The sequence below is a fragment of the Marmota flaviventris genome, chromosome 16 (genome assembly GCF_047511675.1).
Source record: "Marmota flaviventris isolate mMarFla1 chromosome 16, mMarFla1.hap1, whole genome shotgun sequence".
Classification (NCBI taxonomy): domain Eukaryota; kingdom Metazoa; phylum Chordata; class Mammalia; order Rodentia; family Sciuridae; genus Marmota; species Marmota flaviventris.
Genome location: NC_092513.1, coordinates 48,831,263 through 48,857,751, shown reverse-complemented (window position 1 = coordinate 48,857,751; position 26,489 = coordinate 48,831,263). Strand labels below are relative to the sequence as shown.

At 38.7% G+C, this 26,489-nt stretch overlaps 1 protein-coding gene and 1 pseudogene across 2 annotated transcripts in view; one reads left to right on the top strand and one right to left on the bottom strand.

Moving 5' to 3' along the window:
- The window catches only part of Abhd3 (abhydrolase domain containing 3, phospholipase), a 52,640-nt gene that overhangs the window by 10,693 nt on the left and 15,458 nt on the right, over positions 1-26,489 (bottom strand). Inside the window, exons 4-5 of one of the 2 annotated variants that reach the window (XM_027935692.2) lie at positions 20,407-20,452; positions 778-890 (exon numbers count right to left, since the gene is read on the bottom strand). The exons of the other annotated variant lie outside the window; for it this stretch is intronic. Of the exons in view, the coding sequence (XP_027791493.1) occupies positions 778-890; positions 20,407-20,452 (159 nt within the window). The remainder of the gene's footprint in view (positions 1-777; positions 891-20,406; positions 20,453-26,489) is intronic. 2 annotated transcript variants of the gene reach the window in all.
- Positions 14,588-15,096, top strand: LOC114093007 (mediator of RNA polymerase II transcription subunit 28 pseudogene; annotated as a pseudogene).

The following is a 26,489-nucleotide window of genomic DNA, read 5'->3' as shown; positions in this document are numbered from 1 at the left end:
AAACCTTGGCCTAGAATAAATTCCTGTGCTTTGACAGTTCTGTGCCCTGAACTGTCAGTTCTTTGGCTGATTCAGTAATCTTATCTGATCACCTACAGTGATTCTTTGCATTCATATCAGCTCTCTGCTTTTCCTCTCAATTCAGCCTTCTGAACCCCCGTGGCTGCCCTCTTTCTTAGCCTTTCTGAAACACATATATATATATCCGTGTAAAGTGTGATGTATGACTTGAGTATTACAGATACTAGGAATTAAGGTTGGAATAAAAGAACCTGTGATTGTCCAGCTTATGTCTACCAGGTAAAGGACAAGTGTTTAGCAACACTGATAGAAGTGGTATAGCCTGTGAATTTACTGTTATTCCATAAATTCTGACATTGTGGAAAGACACAAATGTGTTTGGTCTATGTTTATGATACAGCATGCTCACAGCAAATATCATGCTGCAGGTTCAGCTTCCCCAGTATTCAAGGAGGATGCAGCCACAGCAATGGTGGGGAAGGTATGGAGACCAGAAGGCCAATGGGGTAGCAATGTGATACAAATCAGCTTTGTGGGGTTCAGATTCACAAAAGCGGGACTGCCCTGAGAAAAGACTGGTACCCTTTGATCATAGAGACTAACAGTGAAGGAAAATATTAAACTTCACCCAAATTAATTCCTTCCTTCCTTCAAACACGTGATAAGATATGATAAAAAACACTTATGTTAACACGTCTAGGAGGTAGCTAATAAGAACACTTCCCTCTTAGGTATTTTAGAAAGGGAAAACCTTACCCTCCCATTGAAACCCCAGCTGCCAGAAAAGGAGCAGAAGGGTACAGGCTGTGGACATGGTGAATAACTGTCTCCAAGTCTTCAGTGTTAGCACAACAGTAAGTCCTTGGCGTCTGCAAGCAGTGACAAGTAGAGCAAAAAAATTAAAATGTGAGGTTAATGATTTGTATAAAGCAGAAGTGTTAAAAAAATGAGCAAGAAGTCATCAGTATGAAAAAAAAATCTTTGCACATTCTCTTAATAGTAGTTTAACTTTTCATTTTCTATCTTGCAGTACATATATGTGCCATTTGGAGTGAATGTGAATTGGGTTGGTACTAACAAAAAGACTTTGGACATGCAAGAAGACTTGATGCAAATGGGATAGAACCATTACAAACACCTTCCGTTAAACACATACAATTTACTACACTCAAATGTGTCTCTACCTTAAGAAGAAGAGTCAATATAGGAAGAAAAAATAGAATTATGGATTTTTTTTTTTGTGTGTGTGTGTATGGTGGGAATGGTACTATGGATAGAACCAAGGTGTGCTTTACCACTGAGATATCTCTCCAGACCTTTTTATTTTTTAAAATTTATTTATTTATTCTAATTTGTTATGCATGACATTAGAATGCATTTCAATTCATAGTATACATATGGAGCACAATTTTTCATGTCTCTGGTTGTACACAAAGTAGAGTCACACCATTCGTGTCTTCATATATGTACTTAGGGTAATGATGTCCATCTCATTCCACTGTCTTTCCTACCCCATGTTCCCTCACTCCCCTTTGTCCTATCTAAAGTCAGACCTTTTTATTATTTTATTTTGAGACAGGGTCTAAGTGGCTGAGGCTGTCCTCACAATCCTCCTCCCTCAGCCTTGCTGGGGTTTACAGGTACGTGAAACTGTATGGCAAGGGTAGAATTATTTTTTAGAGAAAAAAATTTATATTGTCCCCAAAGCCAAAATAATTAGTTTTTAGAAAATACACAAGTAAGTAAAAAGGCTTTCTTTTTTAAAAAAAAATTTTTAGTTGTAGATGGACATAATACCTTTGTTTTGTTTATTTATTTTTTTAATGTGGTGCTGAGGATCAAACCCAGTGCCTCACACATGCTAGGCGAGTGCTCTACCACTGAGCCACAACCTCAGCCCCAGTAAAAAGGCTTTCTAAAAGTGCCAAAAAGTACTAAATTGTGGCACTACTTTCTCCACCCTGCCAATGAGAGAGTGAAGTTCCTGGGACTGCCTTTCCTCCAGATAAGGCAATAATATACAGTCTGACTTACCAAGTAAATATTTTCTTTTATAACAGTATTTATACGTAGCCCCAACTGTGCTACACTGCAACAGACACTTAAAAATGTTAAGCTATGTAAAGCTGATTATGCCTAATACATAATGCATCAAAATAAATGGTTTTCATGTGAAATTCTTCAATAAAGGCTTTGTTTATAGCAGGAAAGCTTCACAGATGCTTTGCTTGAGGTCTGGGAGGAGGGAACAATCCTCTACATTGAATATATGTGTGGGTATGTGAATAAAACATCTATATGAGAAAAATAATCTGAAATGTAATGACAAGAAGATGAATATGATAACATTATTCATTACTAATAAAAACACTGAAATCAGTTATCCTCACCACTCCAACTTTAATATTCCTATAAGCCATAATCATACTAAGAAGATTATACATCACCTACTGTTCAACCACTAATGTGTAGTTGGAGAAAATTACAATTTTCAGCAATCCATCCAATTAACCTCATCCCTGATACACTACCTATTACATACTGCCATCTTTTCAATATGCAAATATGGAATGCTCCAAAAGACAAATATTAACCTAATTGTATTTGCAGTGGCTAACATTTACTGAATAATTAAATTTGTATCTACAAAAAAGTAAAGAAGATGCTATTATATCTATTTTAGAAGTGAGGAAACTGAATTAAGAAATTAATGACTCCTGTAGCTTATTTTTTCTTTTTGGGTACCAAGGGATCAAACTCAGGGGCACTTAACCACTGACACACATCTCCAGCCCTTTTTTATTTTATTTTTTAATTTTGAGACTGGGTCTCGTTAAGTCCTTAGGGCCTCACTAAGTTGCTAAAGTTGGCTTTGAACTTTCGATCTTCCTGCCTCAGCCTCCCAAGCTGCTGGGATTATAGGTGTGAGACACTGTGTCCAGCACTCCTGTAACATTTTAACAGTAAGTGATTAAATTGAGATCGAAAAGAAAAAAAAAAGAAACAACAATCAAAACAAAACAAAACAAACAAAAAAACCTTTTGTGATTAAATGAACTTGAGGAGTACAAATTCAGTAAAAAAAAAAAAAAAACTAAAATAAAACAATACCTTCCACAATGTTCATTTGTAATGACTGCAGAATTTGTCATGATAATTTTAGGTGAAGGAATCATTCTTAGTATTTTTTTTTTTTGTACATGTCTATTGACACTGAATAGCCTTAAAGTTTCTGAATAGTTTATAAACATATACAGGCTGTAAGTAAAGTATGTGTGTATGTCTGGGATTGTGCACGCGCGCGCACACACACACACACACACACACACACACACAAAGAATATAAGAAAAATAGACTATGGAAAATTGGGATTACAGAGTCTTAGTGCCAGAATGGACAACAGATGTCATCTGCTTCCTTATTTACATACAAGGAAACTCAGGCCCAGCAAGTTTGAATAATTTGCCAAAGGTCACAAGTTAGCAAAATCTAGATTACATTGCCATAAGTAAACTAGTTCTTACAGAGTACCATGGTTCCATGAGATATATATCAAATAAATTAATACCTGGAATTCTTGGACATAGGTGCTTGTTTTTCCGTAAACACTTGTCTCCAAATAGATAACATTAAGATCAAAATGGATAATACTAGGGCTGGGATTGTAGCTCAGTGGTAGAGTGCTTGCCTAGCATGAGTGAGGCACTGGGTTCGATTCTCAGCGCCACATACAAATAAATAAAATAAAGGCCCATCAATTAAAAAAAAAAAGGATAATACTGCCAATGAAGTAGTGTGGCCTCCTGCCACTGGCTTTACACTAGATAAAGCAATATACAGCCTGATTTCTCAATTAAATCTTTTCTTTTACAATAGCATATCATAAAGCTCCAGTGTGTACACTTTAATATATGCCTTTTCCCCAAAAATTTTTAAAAATAACTTTATTTTATTTATGTACTTTTTTAATGTGATGCTGAAGCTCAAACCCAGTGCCTCCCATGTGCCAGGCAAGCACTCTACCAATGAGCCACAATTCCAGCCCTTCAAGTATTTTTTAAGCCGTAGGTGGATATAATACCTTTATTTTATTCATTTTTATGTGGTGCTGAGGCTAGAACCCAGTGCCTCACATGTGCTAGGCAAGCACTCTACTACTAAGCCATAATGCCAGCCTATTTTTTTTTTCTTTTTGGCACTGGGGCCTGAACCCAGGGGTGCTAACACTGAGTATACCTAACCCTGTTTATTTTTTATTTTGAGACAGAATATTGCTAATTTGCTGAGGCTGGCCTCAAGTTGTAATCCTCCTGTCTCAGCCTCTCAAGTCATACTGAGATTACAAATGGGTGCTACCACACCAGGCTCACAATATACTGTTAACATAAGCTAACCTGATTATGTCTCAACACAGAATGACTCATCACTGTGGATCAAAAGTTACCAGAACTGGAAATGCAGCAAACCTAGAACCTTTCCACATAGACTTTCTTTTGCCTGCTCCTCCTGGCATCCTAGATGGCTCCAGCCTGTTGGTTCCTACTGTCACTGGCTGGCCATTCCTCACCCAGTTCCTGTCATTCTTCTTACAACCCCAAATGTGGGCATCCATTCTTAGGCTTGCAACTGCTTACCCTCTGGTCAATACCTAATTCTTGAAGGTGTTATCCACCTCTACAGCTTCATCAACGACTTCTATGCAATGATCAGACCAAATCTCTACTCTCACTTTTGTCATAAACTCCAGATCCAAATTTCCAAGTTCTAGCAGGCAGCTAGAACTTCTAGCTCTTGTAATGTTCCACTAGTACTTCAAATGCAAAATGTCCAAAAATAAACCCTTTCTCTTCATGAAAATTCCCATTACTCCTAAGTGCCCATTTTCCATAGGTGACACCTATATTTTCACAGTTAAAACTGTAGGTGACATTGCCCTCTCCCCAAGTGGTTGATAAAGGGTCAAGTCCTGCAGTTCTTCTTCCTCAGGACCTCTTGCAGGACACACTGGAAACTCCTCCTTTCTACTATACTAAATGTCTGGTAAACTGGGTTCTGTCAAAAGGGCACTTGAGGCAAGGGTGTAAGTGTGAGCAGCTTCATTTGGAAGGTGATGCCAAGTTTCTGCAGGGATATGGTGAAATGAGTCAGAAAAGGTAAGATGCCAATAAAGGAAATGTTATCAAGCAGTTTATGGCTATAGGCAACTAAGACTCAATTCCTTTGAGATACTCTGGAAGAGGCTGGGGTTGTAGCTCAGCGGTAGAGCGCTCACCTAGCATGTGTGAGGCCCTGGGTTCGATCCTCAGCACCACATAAAAATAAATAAATAACATAAAGGTATTGTGTCCAACTACAACTAAAAAATAAATATTAAAAAAAAGAGAAAGAAAGAGAGATACTCTGGGACAATTTGTTGAATGTGACCTAAAATGATTCCAATAAGGAACCGGGGTTGTTGCTCAGTGGTAGAGTGCTTGCCTAGCATGTGTGAGGCACTGGGTTCGACTCTTAGCACCACATAAAAATAAATGAACAAAATAAAAGGCCCATCAATAGCTAAAAACTAAAAAAGATGATCCCAACAAGATGGCAAGGGAGGGCTGGGGATATGGCTCAGCTGGTAGAGTGCTTGCCTTGCATGCACAAGGCCCTGAGTTCAAATCCCAAAACCATCCCCCCCCACCACCAAAAAAAAGATGGCAAGGGAGTTGGGTTATTTATTCACCAATTCCCTTCAGTATCTGGCTGAAAGCTGCTCCTGGAGGAATTTGATTCCCTGGAACTTCTGGTCTACCCTTGAAACAGGCCTAGGTGGCTCTAGTAGCTAAGGAAACCCCTCAAAGACAGGCAAGTGCTTGCAGTTGGAAGCCCTTAGCAAAAGAATGGTAAGTGCCAAGAAGATAAGGTGTGGCACTGACAGTCTCTGCTACAGGCCTTTTTACCTCTCACCTAGAATGTAGCAATGACCTGGTAACTGGGTAACAACCAGCATTTCCTCATAGTCATCCATATTTCTATATTCAGTGCACTCTTGGATTAAACTTCTTAAAGGACACTTCCAGTTCTAGCAATGCAGTTTTTTTGCTTCACTGGATTTTCACTGCCAATGGAATTAAGTATAAATTCCTCAGCCAAGTGTTCGAGGCCTCCACCATAGGATGCTAAGTATTCTTTCCAGCTCTGCATTTTACTATATCTCTATGTGTCCAGATTCAGGTCAATGGGATACTGCTGTTTTCTTGCTGGCCAGGAAGCTTAATATCTTTGCCACCTGTGTAAACTTCATATGCCAGGTGTCACATACTGTCAACTTTGACTATTGAAACTCTGACTTGAACAAATGCCAGACAACAGGTCAGACATGATCCTGTCGCCTTATAGCTTTTTCCTACTTCTGCCCCTAATTGCCTAGTATTCCATGGGAGTCTATTACTTCCCTATTCACTTCTATCTCTGACAAACTGAACACTTGTCAAACACTTCAACACTTGTCAAACTAAACTCAAACAAACAGTACTGCAAGTGAGAAGTCCTGATCATTATGTTTCATATGCAGAACTAGGCCCTTATGTTATACAATCTCTTGCTATTTGATGGGCTCCAATGGGAATATCACAGGCCTTCTTTTCTTCATGGATCATGAGCCTAGCTGGGCACAGTGGTGCACACCTGTCACCCCAGCAACTCAGGATATTGAGGCAGGAGGATCACAAGTTCAAAGCCAGCATCACCAATTTAGTGAAGCCCAAAGCAATTTAGTGAGACCCTGTCTCAAAATAAAAAACAAAAAGGGCTGGGGATGTGGTTCAGTGGTTATGTGCCCCACTGGGTTCAATCTGGTAAAATGCTCCTGGGTTCAATCCCCAGTATGAGGAGGAGGAGGAGGAGGAGGAAGGAAGAAGAGGAAGAAGAGGAGGAAGAGGAAGAAGAGGAGGAAGAGAAGGAAGGAGAAGGAGGAGGAGAAGAAGGAGGAGGAGGAGGAGGAGGAGGAAACAAACAGGACTTAAAGAAAAAACTTGGGTCCTATTAAAAAGTAATTCACTATAATTAGAAGCTCTTTAGACCAAAGACTAGTTAAGTCTCAGTTACTAGGACTACTAACACAACTAGCAACTATCTTATTGTGGTAATTCCTGTCTTTTGCCATGCTCCCAGGACAGAGGTAAATTAAACCACACCTAATCAGAAAAGGGATAAAGGAAGACCTGGCAAGATTCAGCTGGGTGGTAAAACTTCTAGGGTAAAATGAGGATGGGAAAGGTACTCTGGAAAAAAAATAGAGAAAATCTAAAAGGCAGGACACCTTCTAGCAGCTGTTTGGGCATAAATATTCTATAAATCAGTCAAATGTGGTATTGTACACTTATAATCCCAGACTTGGGTGACTGAGGCAGGAGGATATCAAGTTCAAGGCCAGTCTCAGCAACATATTAAGACCCTGCCTCAAAATGAAAATTTTGAGGACTGGGATGTAGCTGAGTGGTAAAGCACTCCTGGGTTAAATCCCCAGTACCAAATAAATAAAATGAAAAGAAATAAATATTTTATAAAATAGTTTGAATAAACAGTAATTACAAACCAAAATTGTTCTGTTTAGTTCGTTCAACTGCAACTATGGTCAGAGAACAATAATAATCACAAACTGTTTAATGGTTTTTAGAGGTTAATTTTTTTAAAAAGTATTGATGGGAATAATGAAGTATAACTAATTCTTATGTAATAAGAAAATAACAATGTATGTACTTTGTATTTATCTGTGGTCTATATCTAATTTTCCTTCTTAATCAAGTAAAGGCTTCTAAAAAACAAAAAAATGACTGGAAAAAAATATTTCTTATCCTAGGTTTAGATGACCTGTTTCAGAATTTTAAATATTTTTTACTAAAAAAGTTATTTTTTTGGTATTGATAATATTATTATTCTGAGTAATAATCTGACAAAATGCTCTCAATATTCTTATTTGCTATTTCTTTTGGGATATTATTGATATTTTACCCACTTTGTATATATACCATTAATTATCCCTCCAAAATGAAAAAATAATTTTTTTTTTTTGGTCTAGAAACAAATTTTAAAATTCACCCTGTTAATCAGGTAGGCTGACTCTCCCTAGCTATTCTGGGAGGAGATTAATTTGCTAATCTGCAGTAGAGGACATAACTCAGAATCCTTCTCTTTCTCAGGGGTAGAGTTATCACACATCCTAAATCACATAGCCTAAATCAGGCTGTCAAGGATTTCAGTTTTCAGGCTGGGGATGTGGCTCAAGCGGTAGCATGCTTGCCTGGCATGCATGCGGCCCAGGTTTGATCCTCAGCACCACATACAAACAAAGATGTTGTATCCGCTGATAACTAAAATATATATTAAAAAAAAATTTAAAAAAAGGATTTCAGTTTTCTGTCCAGTAAAAGGAAAACATAAAAAGACACATGTGTCTTTTTAAAAACCATTTAAATTTCATGTGTATTTCATTGTACAAGTCTGATAATCATCCGGACTTTAGGATATTTCATCTTATAGTCTTCTGTCAAGTATTTAAAAATCTGTACTCAAATATTTCATGACACTATTTAATGAACTCTGTAAACTGAGTGTACATGCCTGTAATTCCAAAACTAAGGAGGCCAAGGCAGGAGGATCACAAATATGAGGCCAGCCTTGGCAACTTAGTGAGATCCTGTCCTCAAAATAAAAATGAAAATGGGCTAGGGTGTAGCTCGGTGGTAAAGCACCTGTGGATTAAATCCCTAGTACCATCCCGTAGACATACACGGAGAACCCTGCAATTCTTGTGTGAATATGGGTTCCCAAAAAGGAATAATGTTTTTATTATAGGACTAATTTTACTCTATAATTGATTTTTTTTTTGGGGGGGGGGGTGCTGGGGATTGAACCTAGGAGTGCTTAACCACTGAGCTCCATACCCATCCCTTTTTATTTTGAGATGGGTCTCACTGAGTTGCTTAAGGCCTTACTAAATTGCTGAAGCTGGCTTTGAACTTGTGATCCTCCTGCCTCAGCCTCCCGAGCCGCTGGGATTACAGGCGTGCACCACCATACCCTGCCTCTGTAATTGATCTCTACAGTGTGATTTGTTTTGGGTTCATTCTACCCAACGCCTGCCCAGTATCTAGTGAACTGTCCAAATTGTCCCCAGGACAATTGATCTTATTTTGGGGTATGAGTTCATCAAATAGGGAGTTGCAGAAAAGAAAAAGTACATGCCCATAAGGAAATCAGCAACTTTAACGCACAATCATTTTGACTAGTCATTGACAGACATATAAAATGACCAAGTGTACAAATTTGTCTGAGAGCTTGTTAATTTTTAAGAAAATAACTAACCACAAAACAAAGGGCCCCAAGGGCTATCCTGGTCAACTTGGGCCAAGATGGCCTGTGTACCACTTTCCTGTTTAATGTTTCAGTTGGCTCTGGCCAATGCTTACATAGTCATGCCACACAAGCTGCACCACAACATGAACCAGTTCAATAAACATATGACAGTCCTTTTCAGTTCAGGTCACTCAGAGGCAAGTCTTATGTTCTTCCACAGCTGCGTTGGGAGCCTGACAAAGCTCACCTGATCCAGGGACGACTCACCATCTCACAGGGATTTTTATCCTTCTGCACATGACCTTCACTGGAGAGTGTTAAAAAAAAAATATTACAGACACCTAGACCCGACTCCAGACCAAAAGAATCCAAATCTCCAGAGGAAGGGGTTCATGATTTGGTAATTTTCCAAGTTTCCCAGAGGATTCTAATGTGCAGACAAGGCTGAGAAACAATGCTCGAAGAGTATAGAGATGGGTGAGAGCTGAGCCAAGAGAGGAAGGAAACTGCAGTGACAAGAATGATAAAAACCTATCTAGAGTGACTTGGGAGAAGGTAAATCAGCTCATGAGCAGGGGTCTGAATCCCTGGGATTTCTTGCAATATTTGGAGGAGTGCTCCCAGACATAGAGGACCTGGTACATACAATAAATAGTAGTGAGCTAAGAAATTATTATTATATCTATTAAAATATAGTATTGTATCTTAATACTTCAATTGTATGTGTATATATGCGCGTGCGCACGTTACTAAGGATTGAACCTAGGACCTTGTGCATGCTAGGCAAGTGCTTGACTACTGAGCTACATCCCTAGTCCTATTTATTAGTTCATTTGGTACTGGGGATTGAAATGAGGCATGCTCAACCACTGAGCAATATTCATAACATTTTTTTTTAATTTTTAAAATCTGAGACAGTGTTTCACTAACACTGTCTTGCTAAATTAACCAAGGCTGATCTCTAACTTGTGACCCTCCTGCCTCAGCCTCCTGAGTAGCTGGGATTACAGGTATTCATGCCCACTTTAAAATTCTTTAATTATTTAAGCTTTCTCCCACAACACTAGGAATTGAACCCAGGGCGTTGTGTATGCTAGGCAAGCTCTCTACCACAGCTACAGCCTCAGCCTGTTTTTATTTTGAGACAGGATCTCCCAAAATTGCTAAGGCTAGCCTTAAACTTGCCATCCCCCTGTCTTGGCCTACCAGTCTCTAGGATTACAGGCCTGTGCCACTGTGTCCTGAGGCTCCAGCTTCATCATGCCATAAAGGAAGTTTCTTAATCCTTTTTGAAAACTCAGGAGGGGGAAGAGCTTTAAATCCCTCCTAACACCCTCCATGGAAAAGCTAAATAGGCAAGGATCAGATTGCTCCAGATCTGAATCCTTAACTACCCAAAGTGTGTGAAGCTGAAGAGAAAACTCTCTCTGAAAACATTCCTTACATCCCCCTCAGTATTCAGTCCCACTTGACTGAAAGCCAGTACCGAAAGGTCTAGATACCACATTGGACAGTCTGAGTTCCTGCTCTACAGCCATTGATCAGTTTTCCTGATCTCAGATTAGTCACCCACCTTCCCCAGAGGTGTCCTTCATCTGTCAATTAAGTTTCTGGGACTGAGAACCTCTGAAGTAAAGCCATTCAAAGGGCCAGCACAGGATGAGATACGGGGCTGGCCTTAGGAGTGTGAATTAGAATTTGCTTCCGCTAACAGGAGAACAGAAGTCAGTTTACATAAACAGTGTGCAGGGAGTTGGTTTACATTATTATCATTTTTTAAAAATTAACAATTCACTGAAAAATATTTTAGCCAGGTGGTGCATGCCTGTAACTGCAGTGGCTCAGGAGGTGGAGGCAGGAGGATTGCCAGTTTCAAAGCCAGCCTCAGCAACTTAGCAAGGCCCTAAGCAATTTAGTGAGACCCTGTCAGTGGTAAGTCACCCCTGGGGTTGATCTCCAGTATCACACACATGCACACAAAGTAATACATAGAAGGGTCGTCCATCCATGTTGTAGCATGTATCAGCACTTCATTCTTTTTCTAAATTTATTTTTATTTTTATTTTTGGGTACCAGAAATTGAACTCAGAAGGGTTTAACCGTTAAACCACATCCCAGCCCTTTTTTTTTTCCAAACATTTTTTTTAGTTGTAGATGGATATCACATCCCTCTTTTATTTATTTTTTTATGTTGTGCTGAGGATGGAACCCAGTGCCTCACACATGTGAGGCAAATGCTCAACCACTGAGCTACAACCCCAGCCCCCATCCTAGCCCTTTTTATTTTAAAACAGGTCTAAGGTGCTTAGAGTCTTGCTAAGTTGCTAAAAGCTGACTTTGAACTTGCGATCCTCCTACCTCAGCCTCCTGAACTGCTGGGATTACAGATGTGTGCCACCACGCACACCCAGCCTTCATTCCTTTCTGATGAGGACTAATATTCCATGATATGGATATATCCCATTTTATCTATGCCTTCATCCATTATGGATATCTGGGTTGTTTCTACCTTCTGGCTATTATGAATAATACTGTTAAAAATACTTGTGTTCAAGTTTTTGTGAGAACATATCTTTTCATGTCTCTTCCAGTGATATTTAACTTTGTAGGAACTGCCAAACCTGTTTCCAAAGTGGTGAGGAGACTTTTCTTGCTGGCCCTAGACACATAGAAGTATGTATGTCCCCGTAACAACAACAAAAAAAAAAAAACCAAGGGGCTCATAGGCAGTTTTCAACAAACTCAATTTTGTCTAAATTCTTTGTAAATTATCATTCCTAGGCTAAATTCAGAAAGTAATTAGTAATATAAGGAAGTTTGTGGATAAGTTGGATTCTTGGATTCCTATCCTTGAAAACCATCCTACAAGGACAGAAGAAAGGATTCCCATCTACTCCAAGGGCCCCAAGAACCCTGCAGAAATATGAGGTTCCATGTACCGAGTCTGGGCTGTCTGTTTCCTACAGCAAACAGATGCAGGGAGGTGAGGCACAGGCTTCTTATTTCCTAGTGAGAAAGGCCTCAACCCTCAGTGACTCATTAATGAGGGCAAAATGGTACTGGAAATTTTCTGCTTCTTCAGTCGTCTGCAGGAGCCATGATAATCCTTATAAATTCTAAGTATATCTCTGACATATTTCAGCAAAGCCTTTACTCTTGCATTTGTCTACTCCTAGGGAAACTGCTTACCCCAAATTCCATTTCACTGTTGCTAGTTCTTTTGGGTTAATTTCAGTTAGGGACAGTTTCTTCCTGTTTGATATTTGCTGATTCACCTTTTGTTCTTTTTTATGCCTACCTAAGATCTTTCTTACTCTGGGTCTGAGCCAGATTAAATCCTTTCTGGAACAAGAAGAGGTATAAATAAACTTTAAGAGTTTCTCTAGTCTGAAAGAGTAATTATTCATAGCTGTGAGACAGAAAGAAGAATTACCAAGGAATCTGTCAAAGTTAGCTCTAATAATCAATACTGGCATCTTGTTTTTGTGAACCAATTTAAGACATAATTAAAGACATTGAATGACCAAAATATAATTTTAATTATATCCTTTCAGAATAACTACTTTAACAAAGAAATTTAAGAGAGAAAATTCATTATAATTAAGTATATGCTTCTTGTACACCGATGAACTAATGAGTTAATACAACAGCAATTATGCCTTAGAGATAAAAAGCTTTATTTTACAAGATATTTTTAGACTTGTTATTCTGTGTGAACTTCAAACATCCTTGTGAAATGGCACGTGTATATTATCATCATTTTCAGGTAAAAAAAAGAGACAGAGAGGTTATTTAACTTGTACTCTATCACTTAGCTGGATAGTGGTAACAGAATTTGAATTTGGGGCTTCTTAGAGCTGTATCCCCCAACCTTTTTCATTTTGAGACAGGGTCTTGCTCTTTCTGCCTCAGCCTTCTGAGTAACAGGGATCACAGGCATTTGCCACCACATCCAGCTATTTGTTGTTTTCTAAGATTCTATCCATAGACCTCTTCTCTTTAATTCTACAAACCCTCCTCAAGGGATCTCAGCCACTCCTGGGCTCCAACATGTATCTGCTCACTGACTGCCCCAATCTCCATTTATAGCGTTCATATCTCTCCTTGGAATCAGTGCATGCATCCAAATGTTTACTAGAAAATTCCACCTGGATAATCTAAAAGCACCCTAACTATCTGCTTTGGTTTTAATGTGTCTCCCAAAAGTTCTTCCAAATTTGTGTTTGGAGGTAGGGCCTTTGGAAAGTAATTTGGATTAGATGAGGTCATAGGTGTAGGACCCTCACGATGGCATTAGTGGTTTGATGAGCAGAGAAAGAGAGACCTGAGCTGGCACACTTGCTGTGTCTCACCACGCAATGATCACTGCCATGTTATGATGCAGACAGGAGGCCTTCACCAGATGCCAAGCAGATGCTGGCACCATGCTCTTGGATTTCCCAACCTTCATAACAGTGAGCCAAATAAATTTCTGTTCTTTATGAATTACTTCATCTCAGGTATTTTGTTATGGCAGTGGAAAACAGAATAACACAACATCTAAAAGAGAATTTATCTTTATCACATCAAGTTCTTTTAAACTCTCCTAACTTTTCTATTTCAGCAAATATTAGCACCTTTTATCCACTAGCCAATCTGAAAATGTTACCCTTGACTCCCCTCTTTTCACTTCCCTCAAGACAATTAATACTGTTCTTTTGGTCTCACGAATTCATTCATTTCTGTTCTCTCCTCTCTATTCCTTCGACGTCTATTTTCAAACTCCAAACTCTAGGTAGGTCTGTAGTGACTGCTTTCTAATGGTCTTCCAGCCTCCAGCCCCTTCCCCCACATTCTCTTTTCTACACATCACTGCCATGGTTCTTCTAAAACATTAACATGATCAAATTAGGCCCCTGCTTCCAAGTGGCATTGGTTCAATACTGTTTCTTAGGATTCTACATACGATTTTTCAAAATCTGACTCTACTCTTATAGAATAAGTCCTGTTACTTCCTGAACAGTAAGAGGGAGTTTAGCATAATGGTCAAGAACACAAGTACAGGGGCTGGGGATGTGGCTCAAGCGGTAGCGCGCTTGCCTGGCATGCGTGCGGCCCGGGTTCGATCCTCAGCACAACATACAAACAAAGATGTTGTGTCCACCAATAACTAAAAAATAAATATTAAAAAATTCTCTCTTAAAAAAAAAAAAAGAACACAAGTACAGCCCCGGCCTCCCATCCCAAACTTGGCTGCTGTTAGGTGGTATGTTCTCCAGGCAGGGACCCCTGCGACCCCTGCTGGGACTCCCGGGCCAGGCTTCGTTTCTTCAGGCAATGAGATCTTCTAGCAGCACCTTACCGGATGAGTTGGAGTCCTCATTCGAGGCTTGCTTTGCTTCTCTCCTGGGTCAGGATTATGTCAATGGCACCGATCAGGAAGAAATTCAAACCAGTATTGATCAGTATATCCAGAAGTTTCTGGATACTGCAAGACAGACAGAATGCTTTTTTTCCTACAAAAAAGACTGCAGTTGTCTGTCCAGAAACCAGAGCAAGTTATCTCAGAACTAAGGAATGAGTTGCAGAAGAAAGATGCACTGGTGCAGAAGCACTTAACACAGCTGAGGCATTGGCAGCAGGTGCTGGAGGACATCAATGTGCAGCACAAAAAGCCCCATAAAGTCCCCCAGGGCTCCTTGGCCTAGCTGAAGCAGGTGTCTGTCAATATCCCTGCACCTCTGAAGCATACCTGAGAGAGGTCTGGCCTACAAGGTAGCCTTCTGCAGATAGTTCCTCCAGACCTGTGTGTGTGGACATGGCATTTTAGAAGAACTATTTGCCAGAGAATGAGTTGGTGTTCATTTTATTTCCACCTAAAATTTCCCCAATTTTTATGAGCTGTTCATTACTTGAGTACTTTCTAAAAGGCTTGGTAAACAAAGTGAGGTTTCATTTTGTTTTGTCTGTAGCAAAGTTTAGACTATTAGTTTGCCACAGATTTTTTTCTTGATATTTTTGCTTGTTTTTAAAATTATATATATATATATATATATATATATATATATATATATATATTCCCCCAGTTGTTAATTTGTTATGATCTGAGGGGGAAAATTAAAGTACTCCTAGAATCAGGGGAGAAGGTATTTGGTTTTAGGCTTTTTACAATTACTACAAATCCATGGTAGTAGAGAAAAATATGTAAATTTGCTGTCTCAAGACTTTGAACTACCTCAAGAAGAGGAATCTAATGCAATGTTTTTTTCCTTAATATTTTTTTAGTTGTAGTTAGGCACAATACCTTTATTTCATTTATTTATTTTTATGGGGTTCTGAGGATCAAACCTAGCACTTCACACATGCTAGGCAAGCGCTCTACCATTGAGCCACGACCCCAGCCCTAATGCAACATTTGTAAGGCTTCCATAGCAGTACAGAGTGCAGATATTTTGTAAATATGTCAGAAAAAGAAGGGTTAAAGTATGCTAGGTTAGCGCAGTAATATTACAGTAGATCCTTAAGTTGACACTGCCGTTTGTTTGGGTGAGTGTATGTGTTGTGCAGTGTTTGCTGTATTAGGAGCATGACATACTGGAGGTCTCGCAGTAATGAACCAGTGTGAGGAACAGAGCAGACCCAGTCTTCCTAGCGTGACAGCTGGGACACAAGTGATGGACAAGGGGGTCAAAGCTTGGTCTGATTCTTTTTCTTTTGAGTTTTGTTTTGTTTGCTTGTGTTTTTGTTTTACTTTTTGGAGAAAAGGCAGTTTACATGAAGGAAGGTTCTTGCTCAATGGATTTGATTCCAAGAACCTAGAGCCTTGGGGTGGAGGGTGACCTGCAGAGTGATCCTCGGCTCCTTCACCTCCACAGAGAGCATGGGGATCCTCTGTGGGGAAGGTATTTTGCCCTCTTGTCAGAAGAGGTTTTCTTTTCTGTTTTATGCAACTCTTAAATTATATCCCTTCGGCCAGTACAAACACTCCTCTGTCTTCTCAATAGTCAGTATGTCTGTGGCTGTGTCTCGGTTCATTTTGTCCTTTCCAACCCTGGAGATCCCTCCCCATGAGCCTCGATATCCACTCATGTTCCTGGTGTGGCCTGGATGCCACCTGGTCCACAAAGCGCCCACTCTATTCCAGGGCACAGGACTTTTATTCCTTCCATTGTCTTGTGGGTTAGTGAATGGTTCTTTTTCTGTGCCCCTTGCTGCATTGTATACTCATGGGAAATAGGCATTACTCCTCTGGGTTATACAGGAACATGTATTTTGTAGTCCTTCTGTATATACATATTACTCCTTTTGTTTGTGAGGATGATACTTGGCTTGTGGACCTATGACCTGTGATGACTAGCCTGAGGCCAGCATATCTCCCTTTAGTTGGAATGTATAGGTCAAAATTTAAAAGTTATTTTTTACTCATAAGGGTTTTAACCTGATCATCTCATGCTAATTAGAAGCTCTGATTGGCAGCTTTAAATTTCTTAATTAAAAACTTAAATAAATGCCCAGTGTTGATGGCACACACCTGTAATCCCAATGGCTCAGGAGGCTGAGACAGGAGGATCACGAGTTCAAAGCCAGCCTCAGTAAAAGCCATGTGCTAGCAATTCAGTGAGACCCTGTCTCTAAATAAAATACAAAACAGGGCTGGGGATGTGGCTCAGTGGTTGAATGCCCTGAGTTCAATCCCTGGTATCCCCGCCACATACCCCTTAAAATAAACTAAGTTTGAGGCAGTCTTTCAATGATAAAAGTGTTTTTGGTGAAAAGATCAGAAACTGTTCTACTTGGTGCTTAATGAAAATGTTTTGAATTAATGTATATACAAGTTATTGTCATTTCTTTATATGAATTAAGAAGTTATCTGTCAAATAAATAATGATTTTTCAATATTGAAAAAAAAAAGAAGGAGAACCCAAGTACATGTGGGTCTGAGTCCTGACTCTACCAGTTCTTGGCTGGGGCAAGTTCTTAACCTTCCTGACTTTTTTTTCTTCACCTGGAAAATATGAATGATGATGGCTATACTTACCTAAATCACTGAGATGCTTCTATTGCTGAATATTAAGGATGAAAAAAATAACTGGTACATTCTAAAGACTCAGTAAATATAAGATAAAATTATCATTATCCAGCTACAAGTTAAGGAGTTGATCCAACATGTGACCTCTGCTATGACATTTTTTTCTTCAGGCTGTTGGTTATACCTTCCCTTTGTGTTCTGTAGTCTTAATAAATCTTCCTATAGTTACACTTGGCATTGAATCACACACATTTTGTATACTTGACTCCTGCAACTGAAGTGTGGGTTCCTAAGGATTACAGTTATGTCTCGATGTGAATACAACTCACCCGCCTGCTTTGCAGAGTGCCTGATTTAATAGGTATACCCTACAGTTTTGCTGAATGAACAGATCTTTGTCCCTCACTTTATGGACCTAATAGACTCTGCTTGTAGCACATTATTTCTGTGAGAGCCTCAGACCATGTCTTCCCCATACACAAGCACATACAATAATACACAGCAAGCCAGGCACAGTGGTGCACACCTGTAATCCCAGCAACTAGGGAGGCTGAGACAGGAAGATTGCACAGCCAAGGCCAGCCTCAGCAATTTAGTGAGGCCCTAAGCAATTTAGTGAGACCCTGTCTCAAAAAATAAAAAGGTTGGAGGGGCTGGGGTTGTAGTTCAGTGGTGGAGCGCTTGCCTAGCATGTCTGAGGCACTGAGTTTGAGCCTCAGTAACACATTAAAAATAATAATAATAATAATAATAATAATTAATTAAATAAAATTATTTTTCAAAAGGATTGGAGATGTAGCTCAGGGGTGAAACATCTCTGCAACCACTCCTCAGTACCAAAAACAAACAAACAAATATATAAATAAAAATACACAGCAAACAGGAGTTGCCCAAAATGATTTCCATGGTCCAAGACCACAGTGATAAATTCAGATCTTTCCCTTTAGAGTGCTGCCTGTGTCTACAAGATTCCTAAAGAGCTGGACTAAGTGAGGAAATGTGAAGTTTGACATCAAACTATTAATTAGGAGGCACTGAATAAGACCAGAAATGCTTTACATCTTTTGCTTTTGAATCATATTGATCTCATTTTCCTCCAGGGCCTAAGTCACTGTAAAGTGAAGTATAAGAGCTCTTTCTTTCCAGGTTCTCATAAAGTGCTGACATTTGTAACATGACTATAAATTTTTATGTCCAGCGTGACTAAATTATTTATAGTCTTATTATCAGTCTGTATCAATGACGCAAAACTCTTTCAATTCTGGTAGAGTTACCTTTGACCTGCTGAAGTAGTAAGGAACTAAAGGACAAAAAGCTGTAACAAAAGTTCAGCAAGTGTAATGCACAGGTTAAACATTAGATAGTGTGGTGATTTTCTTTCTTTCTTTTTAAATATTTATTTTATTTTTTTTAGTTAGACACAACACCTTTATTTTGTTTATTTATTTTTATGTGGTGCTGAGGATCGAACCAGGGCCTTACAGGTGCTAGGCGAGCATTCTACTGCTGAGCCACAACCCCAGCCCTCTTTCTTTCTTCCTATCTTTTTTTTTTTTTTTTTTTGGCGGGGGCAGGCACTGAAGATTTAACCCAGGGGTGCTTTACCACTGAGCTATAACCCCAACCATTTTGTTTGTTTGTTTTCTATTTTGAGTCAGGGTCTCACTGAGTTGCTTAGGGCCTTGCTAAGTTACTGAGGCTGATCTATAACTTATGATCCTCCTGCCTCAGCCTCCCAAGCTGCTAGAATTGCAGATGTGTGCCACCTTATAGGAGTGCACCAACACACCTAGCTAGAGTGATGATTTCCTAAGAGGTGGGAGAAAACCTATCCTGGAAAAAACTAGGAGTTAGAAGGGGGGAAAGACCTGATTTAAATAAAAAGGTTTAAATAATGTGGTCTCTAAGAAAAAAAAATATGGCTGGCAAATAGGCATATACCATATAATCAATCTCTTTCATGACAAAAATAAGCTTTTTCATTAGTGGAAAAAAAGTATCACTGTACTAGTTAATTTGTTCTGTACTGGTTATTTGTTTTGGTGGTGCTGGGAATCTAACTCAGGACTTCATATATGCTAGGTGAGTATTCTACCACTGAGCAATAACCCTAGCCAACACTTTTTTTTTTTTTGGTTTTCAGTATCAGGGATTTAACCATGAGCACTTCGCTGAGCTATATCCTCAGCCCATATAATTTTTTATTCTTAGACAAAGCCTCACTAAGTTGCTGAGGCTGGCCTTGAACTTGTGATTCTCCTGACTTCAACCTCCCCAAATTGCTGTAATGTATGCATTGGCCACCATGCCCAGCCTGTACTGGTTTATTTTTTTGAAGAATATATTTGCATTAAAAATGATGTAGATAAATATCTACTGATCTTAGAATATAGTAAATACAAAGTTGTTATAAAAATAGAATTTCAAGCTGGATGAGGAGGTGGAGCTTGTAAACCCAGCTCCTCAGGAGTCTAAGGCAGGAGGACGACAAATTCAAGGCCAGCCTGGTCAATTTAGCAAGACTGTCTCAAAACAAAAAACCAAAACCAATAACAACAAAAAATAAGGGATAGGGAGTGGTAGAGTGCCCCTGAGTTCAATACCAAGTACCACAAAATAACTGAATAAATAAAAATTTTAAAAAATAGAAATTTGGGGCTGGGGTTGTGGCTCAGTGGTAGAGCACTTGCCTACTATGTGTGAGGCAGTGGGTTCGATCCTCAGCACCACATAAAAATAAATAAATAAAATAGAATTATAAAAAAAAAGAAATTTATTTATAAAAACATAAATAGATTACATATGTATATACATATATATGATCTGAATGAACACAGACCAAGAAGATTTTTCTGGCTGGATAATTATGGGTCTTGGGTCTTGTAAATTTCCGTTTTTTGTTTGTTTCTTACCTGTATTTTTCTACTATGCACTTATACTATTTAAGCAAAAAAAATGTTTTAAATATAACATGCTTTTCACCATAAATCTATAAATGATCATTTAAAAAATTAAGACATCATTTAAATTTACTTACCAAGAGATTCTCTCCTGCTACTCCTCTGTTGTTAAAAACCACACATCTAAAAATCAGGAAAGTAATTCTGTTACTTCTATACATGAACCTTATGATAATGTTCAACTACTTCATCTCAATGGTCTAAAGACAATTCCAATTCTTCCAATTCAACATATATGTTAAAATTAGGAAGCTGTATATTGAAGTGATATTAATTTTTTATACCAAAAAAGCAGAAAATTTAGAACTTCTCTCTATGCGTATGTATAGGCCTTAGATAAGACTTATTAAAAGAATTCTAAAAACAAGTAGAATTTAAGTGTTATTGCTTCAAATATGTCCTCTACCCACTGTATTTGTAACGTTATTAAGAATCTATTTATATTCTAAGAAACAGCTCCTGTTCCCTCAAGGCTCAGAAAATATGTAGGCTGGAATTTTAATGAGATGAAAACAGGTAGAACTGCAAGGAGTCTGACACCTGATTGGGGGGATGGGGCCCCCTGTTGAGCTACAGACTCTATTATGCCAGTTGAACTGGGGGATTAGAGAAGATCTTATATTTTTCCATTGATTCTGTTTGTATCTCCTGGATAAATGGGTGATGTAAAGGGCCTGGATCAATGTTGGCCCAAAGCAAGTACTCAATGAAAGTTATCTATCCATAGCAATGGTAGCCACAGTGTCAGGATAACTTTTTTAAAAAGTTACCCCATATTTAACTGTAACTCCAGATACAAAGGTATTTGCCCTTCTTGGACTAAGTCCTGACTTGTGTCTTTATAGATTCTCATTGACTTAGTGAGTCTATATTCATGTCAATTAAAATTCATTTTGTTTTCAGCTATTTACTTATCCAAATCTATCAAGGCCATTTAAAAGATTCAAATTCTCTTCGTTCAGAGTGCCACTGCTCCTTGTGAAGGTTCTGAGCACCTATGAGCTAAATGCCCTACAGAACATGTGCTCTTCTCTCAGGGAGTTAGATTTCAAGGTATACTATGTCCGTTCAATGTGGTGTTCAGGGGAAATGTACAGTGCAAAGCAATTATTTCTTGCATCTGAAAATGCATACAGAAAATTATTATTAGGTCTAACTAAAAAGAAGAGAATGTTTAAAAGTCTCAGAAATCTGATTTGAGAAAAAGTTAGAAATACTACATTTTTTTTTTTTACTCATCTAAGAGTAATCTTAAGCACACCATAAATATATGCAGAAGTTAAAGTAGGGTCAGTTACTCCTTTATCTTTTCTTGCTAAAAAGAATGGCAAGACAGACTAGATATAAATAATATTTAAGTTGGCCACTTTTCTTCACTTGCATAAGCACCTAAGTCACCCAGGAATTAGTGTTAAAGACAACTGTTGACCTTGAACTGTGAAGCTCCTTGTCATTCAGGTAAGAATTTCTTTTAGAGTGTAAACATTAAGTAAGTTTAAAAATGGCTTCGGAGCAAGATGTCATCATGTGACTGCCACTGAGAGAGGGCAACAGAGGTAGTGAGGGGAAAGAAAAATATGAACTGCAAGCTCATGAAAAAGAAGTCTATGGGCTGGAGTTGTGGCTCAGTGGTAGAGCACTTGCCTAGCATATGTGAGGCACTGGGTTTGATTCTCAGCACCACATATAACTAGATGAATAAAATAAAGGTCCATCAACAACTAAAAAAATATATTTAAAAAAAAAAAAAGAAGCCTATGCATCTGGGATTTTCTTCTAAAATGCAGCCTGGGGTATCTGTACTTTCCCTCAGGCAACTTTGGAAACTGGATCATAGCTCTGGTATCTCTTGCTAGAGGAACTCAAATGACCTTTCCCCACGTCTTTGTTCTTGACAATGTTCAAAAATCAGCAGCGGTCATCATTATCCACTTTTAGTCTGGGACATGTGGCAGAACCAAGCAGCCATGAAGAATGGCAGAATGAGGGCTGCCAATCTGTCCCTCCCTCAGAAACAAGAGTTGGTTGTGAGGCTACTCAGGGTGGACAAGCCTCTGTTAACTTGCCTAACAACTTTCCAACTTTTTTTTTTTTTTAATTTTTTTAAATTTTTTATTGTGGGTTGTTCAAAACATTACAAATTTCTTGACATATCATATTCCACACTTTGATTCAAGTGGGTTATGAACTCCCACCTTCACCCCATACACAGATTGCAGAATCACATCAGTTACACATCCATTGATTTACAAATTGCCATACTAGTGTCTGTTGTGCTCCCCTGCCTTTCCCATCCTCCACCCTCCCCCCTCCCCACCTCTCCCCTCCCCTCCCCTCCTCTCTCTCTACCTCCTCCACTGTATAACCCTGAGGGTCTCCTTCCATTACCATGCAATTTCCCTTCTCTCTCCCTTTCCCTCCCACCTCTCATCCCTGTTAAATGTTAATCTTCTTCTCCTGCTCTTCGTCCCTACACTGTTCTTAGTTACTCTCCTTATATCAAAGAAGACATTTGGCATTTGTTTTTTAGGGATTGGCTAGCTTCACTTAGCATAATCTGCTCTAATGCCATCCATTTCCCTGTAAATTCTATGATTTTGTCATTTTTTAATGCAGAGTAATACTCCATTGTGTATAAATGCCACATTTTTTTTATCCATTCGTCTATTGAAGGGCATCTAGGTTGGTTCCACAGTCTTGCTATTGTGAACTGTGCTGCTATGAACATCGATGTAGCAGTGTCCCTGTAGCATGCTCTTTTTAGGTCTTTAGGGAATAGACCAAGAAGGGGAATAGCTGGGTCAAATGGTGGCTCCATTCCCAGCTTTCCAAGAAATCTCCATACTGCTTTCCAAATTGGCTGCACCAATCTGCAGTCCCACCAGCAATGTACAAGTGTACCCTTTTCCCCACATCCTCGCCAGCACTTGTTGTTGTTTGACTTCCTAATGGCTGCCAATCTTACTGGAGTGAGATGGTATCTTAGGGTGGTTTTGATTTGCATTTCTCTGACAGCTAGAGATGTTGAGCATTTTTTCATGTACTTGTTGATTGACTGTATGTCCTCCTCTGAGAAGTGTCTGTTCAGGTCCTTGGCCCATTTGTTGATTGGGTTGTTTGTTCTCTTATTGTCTAATTTTTTGAGTTCTTTGTATACTCTGGATATTAGGGCTCTATCTGAAGTGTGAGGAGTAAAGATTTGTTCCCAGGGTGTAGGCTCCCTATTTACCTCTCTTATTGTTTCTTTTGCTGAGAAAAAACTTTTTAGTTTGAGTAAGTCCCATTTGTTGATTCTAGTTATTAACTTTTGTGCTATGGGTGTCCTATTGAGGAATTTGGAGCCCGACCCCACCGACTGTAGATCGTAGCCAACTTTTTCTTCTATCAGACGGCGCGTCTCTGATTTGATATCAAGCTCCTTGATCCATTTTGAATTCACTTTTGTGCATGGCGAGAGAAAGGGATTCAGTTTCATTTTGTTGCATATGGATTTCCAGTTTTCCCAGGACCATTTGTTGAAGATGCTATCCTTCCTCCATTGCATGCTTTTAGCCCCTTTATCAAATATAAGATAGTTGTAGTTTTGTGGATTGGTTTCTGTGTCCTCTATTCTGTACCATTGGTCCACCCGCCTGTTTTGGTACCAGTACCATGCTGTTTTTGTTACTATTGCTCTGTAGTATAGTTTGAAGTCTGGTATCGCTATACCGCCTGATTCACACTTCCTGCTTAGCACTGTTTTTGCTATTCTGGGTCTTTTATTTTTCCATATGAATTTCATGATTGCTTTCTCTATTTCTACAAGAAATGCCATTGGGATTTTGATTGGCATTGCATTAAACCTATAGAGAACTTTTGGTAATTTCGCCATTTTGATGATGTTAGTTCTGCCTATCCATGAACAGGGTATATTTTTCCATCTTCTAAGATCTTCTTCTATTTCTCTCTTTAGGGTTCTGTAGTTTTCATTGTATAAGTCTTTCACCTCTTTTGTTAGGTTGATTCCCAAGTATTTTATTTTTTTTGAAGATATTTTGAATGGAGTGGTTGTCCTCATTTCCATTTCAGAGGATTTGTCGCTGATATACAGGAATGCCTTTGATTTATGCGTGTTGATTTTATATCCTGCCACTTTGCTGAATTCATTTATTAGCTCTAATAGTTTCTTTGTAGAGCCTTTTGGGTCTGCTAGGTATAGAATCATATCATCTACAAATAGTGATAATTTAAGTTCTTCTTTTCCTATTTTTATGCCTTTAATTTCTTTCGTCTGTCTAATTGCTTTGGCCAGTGTTTCGAGAACTATGTTGAACAGAAGTGGAGAGAGAGGGCATCCCTGTCTTGTTCCAGATTTTAGAGGGAATGCCTTCAGTTTTTCTCCATTCAGAATGATGCTAGCCTGAGGCTTAGCATAGATTGCTTTTACAATATTGAGGTATGTTCCTGTTATCCCTAGTTTTTCTAGTTTTGAACATAAAGGGATGCTGTACTTTGTCGAATGCTTTTTCCGCATCTATCGAGATGATCATATGGTTCTTATTTTTAAGTCTATTGATGTGGTGAATAACATTTATTGATTTCCGTATATTGAACCAGCCTTGCATCCCAGGGATGAATCCTACTTGATCATGGTGTACAATTTTTTTGATATGTTTTTGTATCCGATTCGCCAGAATTTTATTGAGGATTTTTGCATCTAGGTTCATTAGAGATATTGGTCTGTAGTTTTCTTTCTTTGAAGTGTCTTTGTCTGGTTTAGGTATCAGGGTGATGTTGGTCTCATAGAATGAATTTGGAAGTTCTCCCTCCTTTTCTATTTCCTGAAGTAGCTTGAAAAGTATTGGTATTAGTTCTTCTTTAAAGGTTTTGTAAAATTCTGCTGTATACCCATCCGGACCTGGGCTTTTCTTAGTTGGTAGTCTTTTTATGGTTTCTTCTATTTCCTCAATTGATATTGGTCTGTTTAGGTTTTCTATATCCTCCTGACTCAATCTGGGCAGATCATATGACTTAAGAAATTTATCTATGCCTTCACTATCTTCTAATTTGTTGGAGTATAAGGATTCAAAATAGTTTTTGATTATCTTCTGTATTTCTGAAGTGTCTGTTGTGATATTGCCTTTTTCATCCCGTATGCTAGTAATTTGAGTTCTCTCTCTTCTTCTCTTCGCTAGCATCGCTAAGGGTCTGTCGATTTTGTTTATTTTTTCAAAGAACCAACTTTTAGTTTTGTCAATTTTTTCAATTGTTTCTTTTGTTTCGATTTCATTAATTTCAGCTCTGATTTTAATTATTTCTTGCCTTCTACTTCTTTTGCTGTTGTTTTGCTCTTCTTTTTCAAGGATTTTGAGATGAAGTATGAGATCATTTAAATAAATAAATAAATAGAGAAAGAAAGGAAGGAAGGAAGGAAGGAGGAAGGAAGGAAGGAAGAAAAGTCTATCAACAACTTAAAAATATTTAAAAAAAAAAAGGGCAGGGGATGTAGCTCAAAGGTAGAGAGCTTGTCAAGCATGTGTGAGGCCCTAGGCTGGACCTCTTGTACCAAAAAACAAACAAACAAACAAAGGCAGAGAGCTACCTACTTATTACACAGGGTTTCACTCAATCTTTGGCACTGTAGATATTTAAGATCAAATAATTCTTTATGGCTATTCTGTGCACTATATGATGCTCAGTAGTATTCTAGCCTCTACCAACTGGAAGCTAAAACGTCTCCCAAGCATGACAATCAAAAAATATATCCAAGGCTGGTAGTGAAGCTTAGTGGCAGAATGCTTGCCCAGCACTCACGAGGTTCTTGGTTTGATCCCCAGCACAGAAAAACAAATCAAAATGAACAACTCCCACCAACTCCCAAAAGTTTCCAGATGTTGCAAGATGTTCCCTGGGCAAGAGTGTCTTCTGGTTGAGAAACACTGTTCCTGTCAAATGGAACAGAGAGCCTTGAATCTGTTCAGTCTACTTGAACACATATGGTCTTTACTACCACACACTTAGGAGCAAACTGGGCTTGGACACCAAGAAAAGGCAGTGAGAAGTTCTCAAGAATAGAGGACTTCTCCAGGTCTCCTTCCCAAATCTGTAAGATTAAAGAATTTTATCAGATAATCTTAAATATATCCCACTTCTAAGATTCAGAAAAAAAATAATAATAATT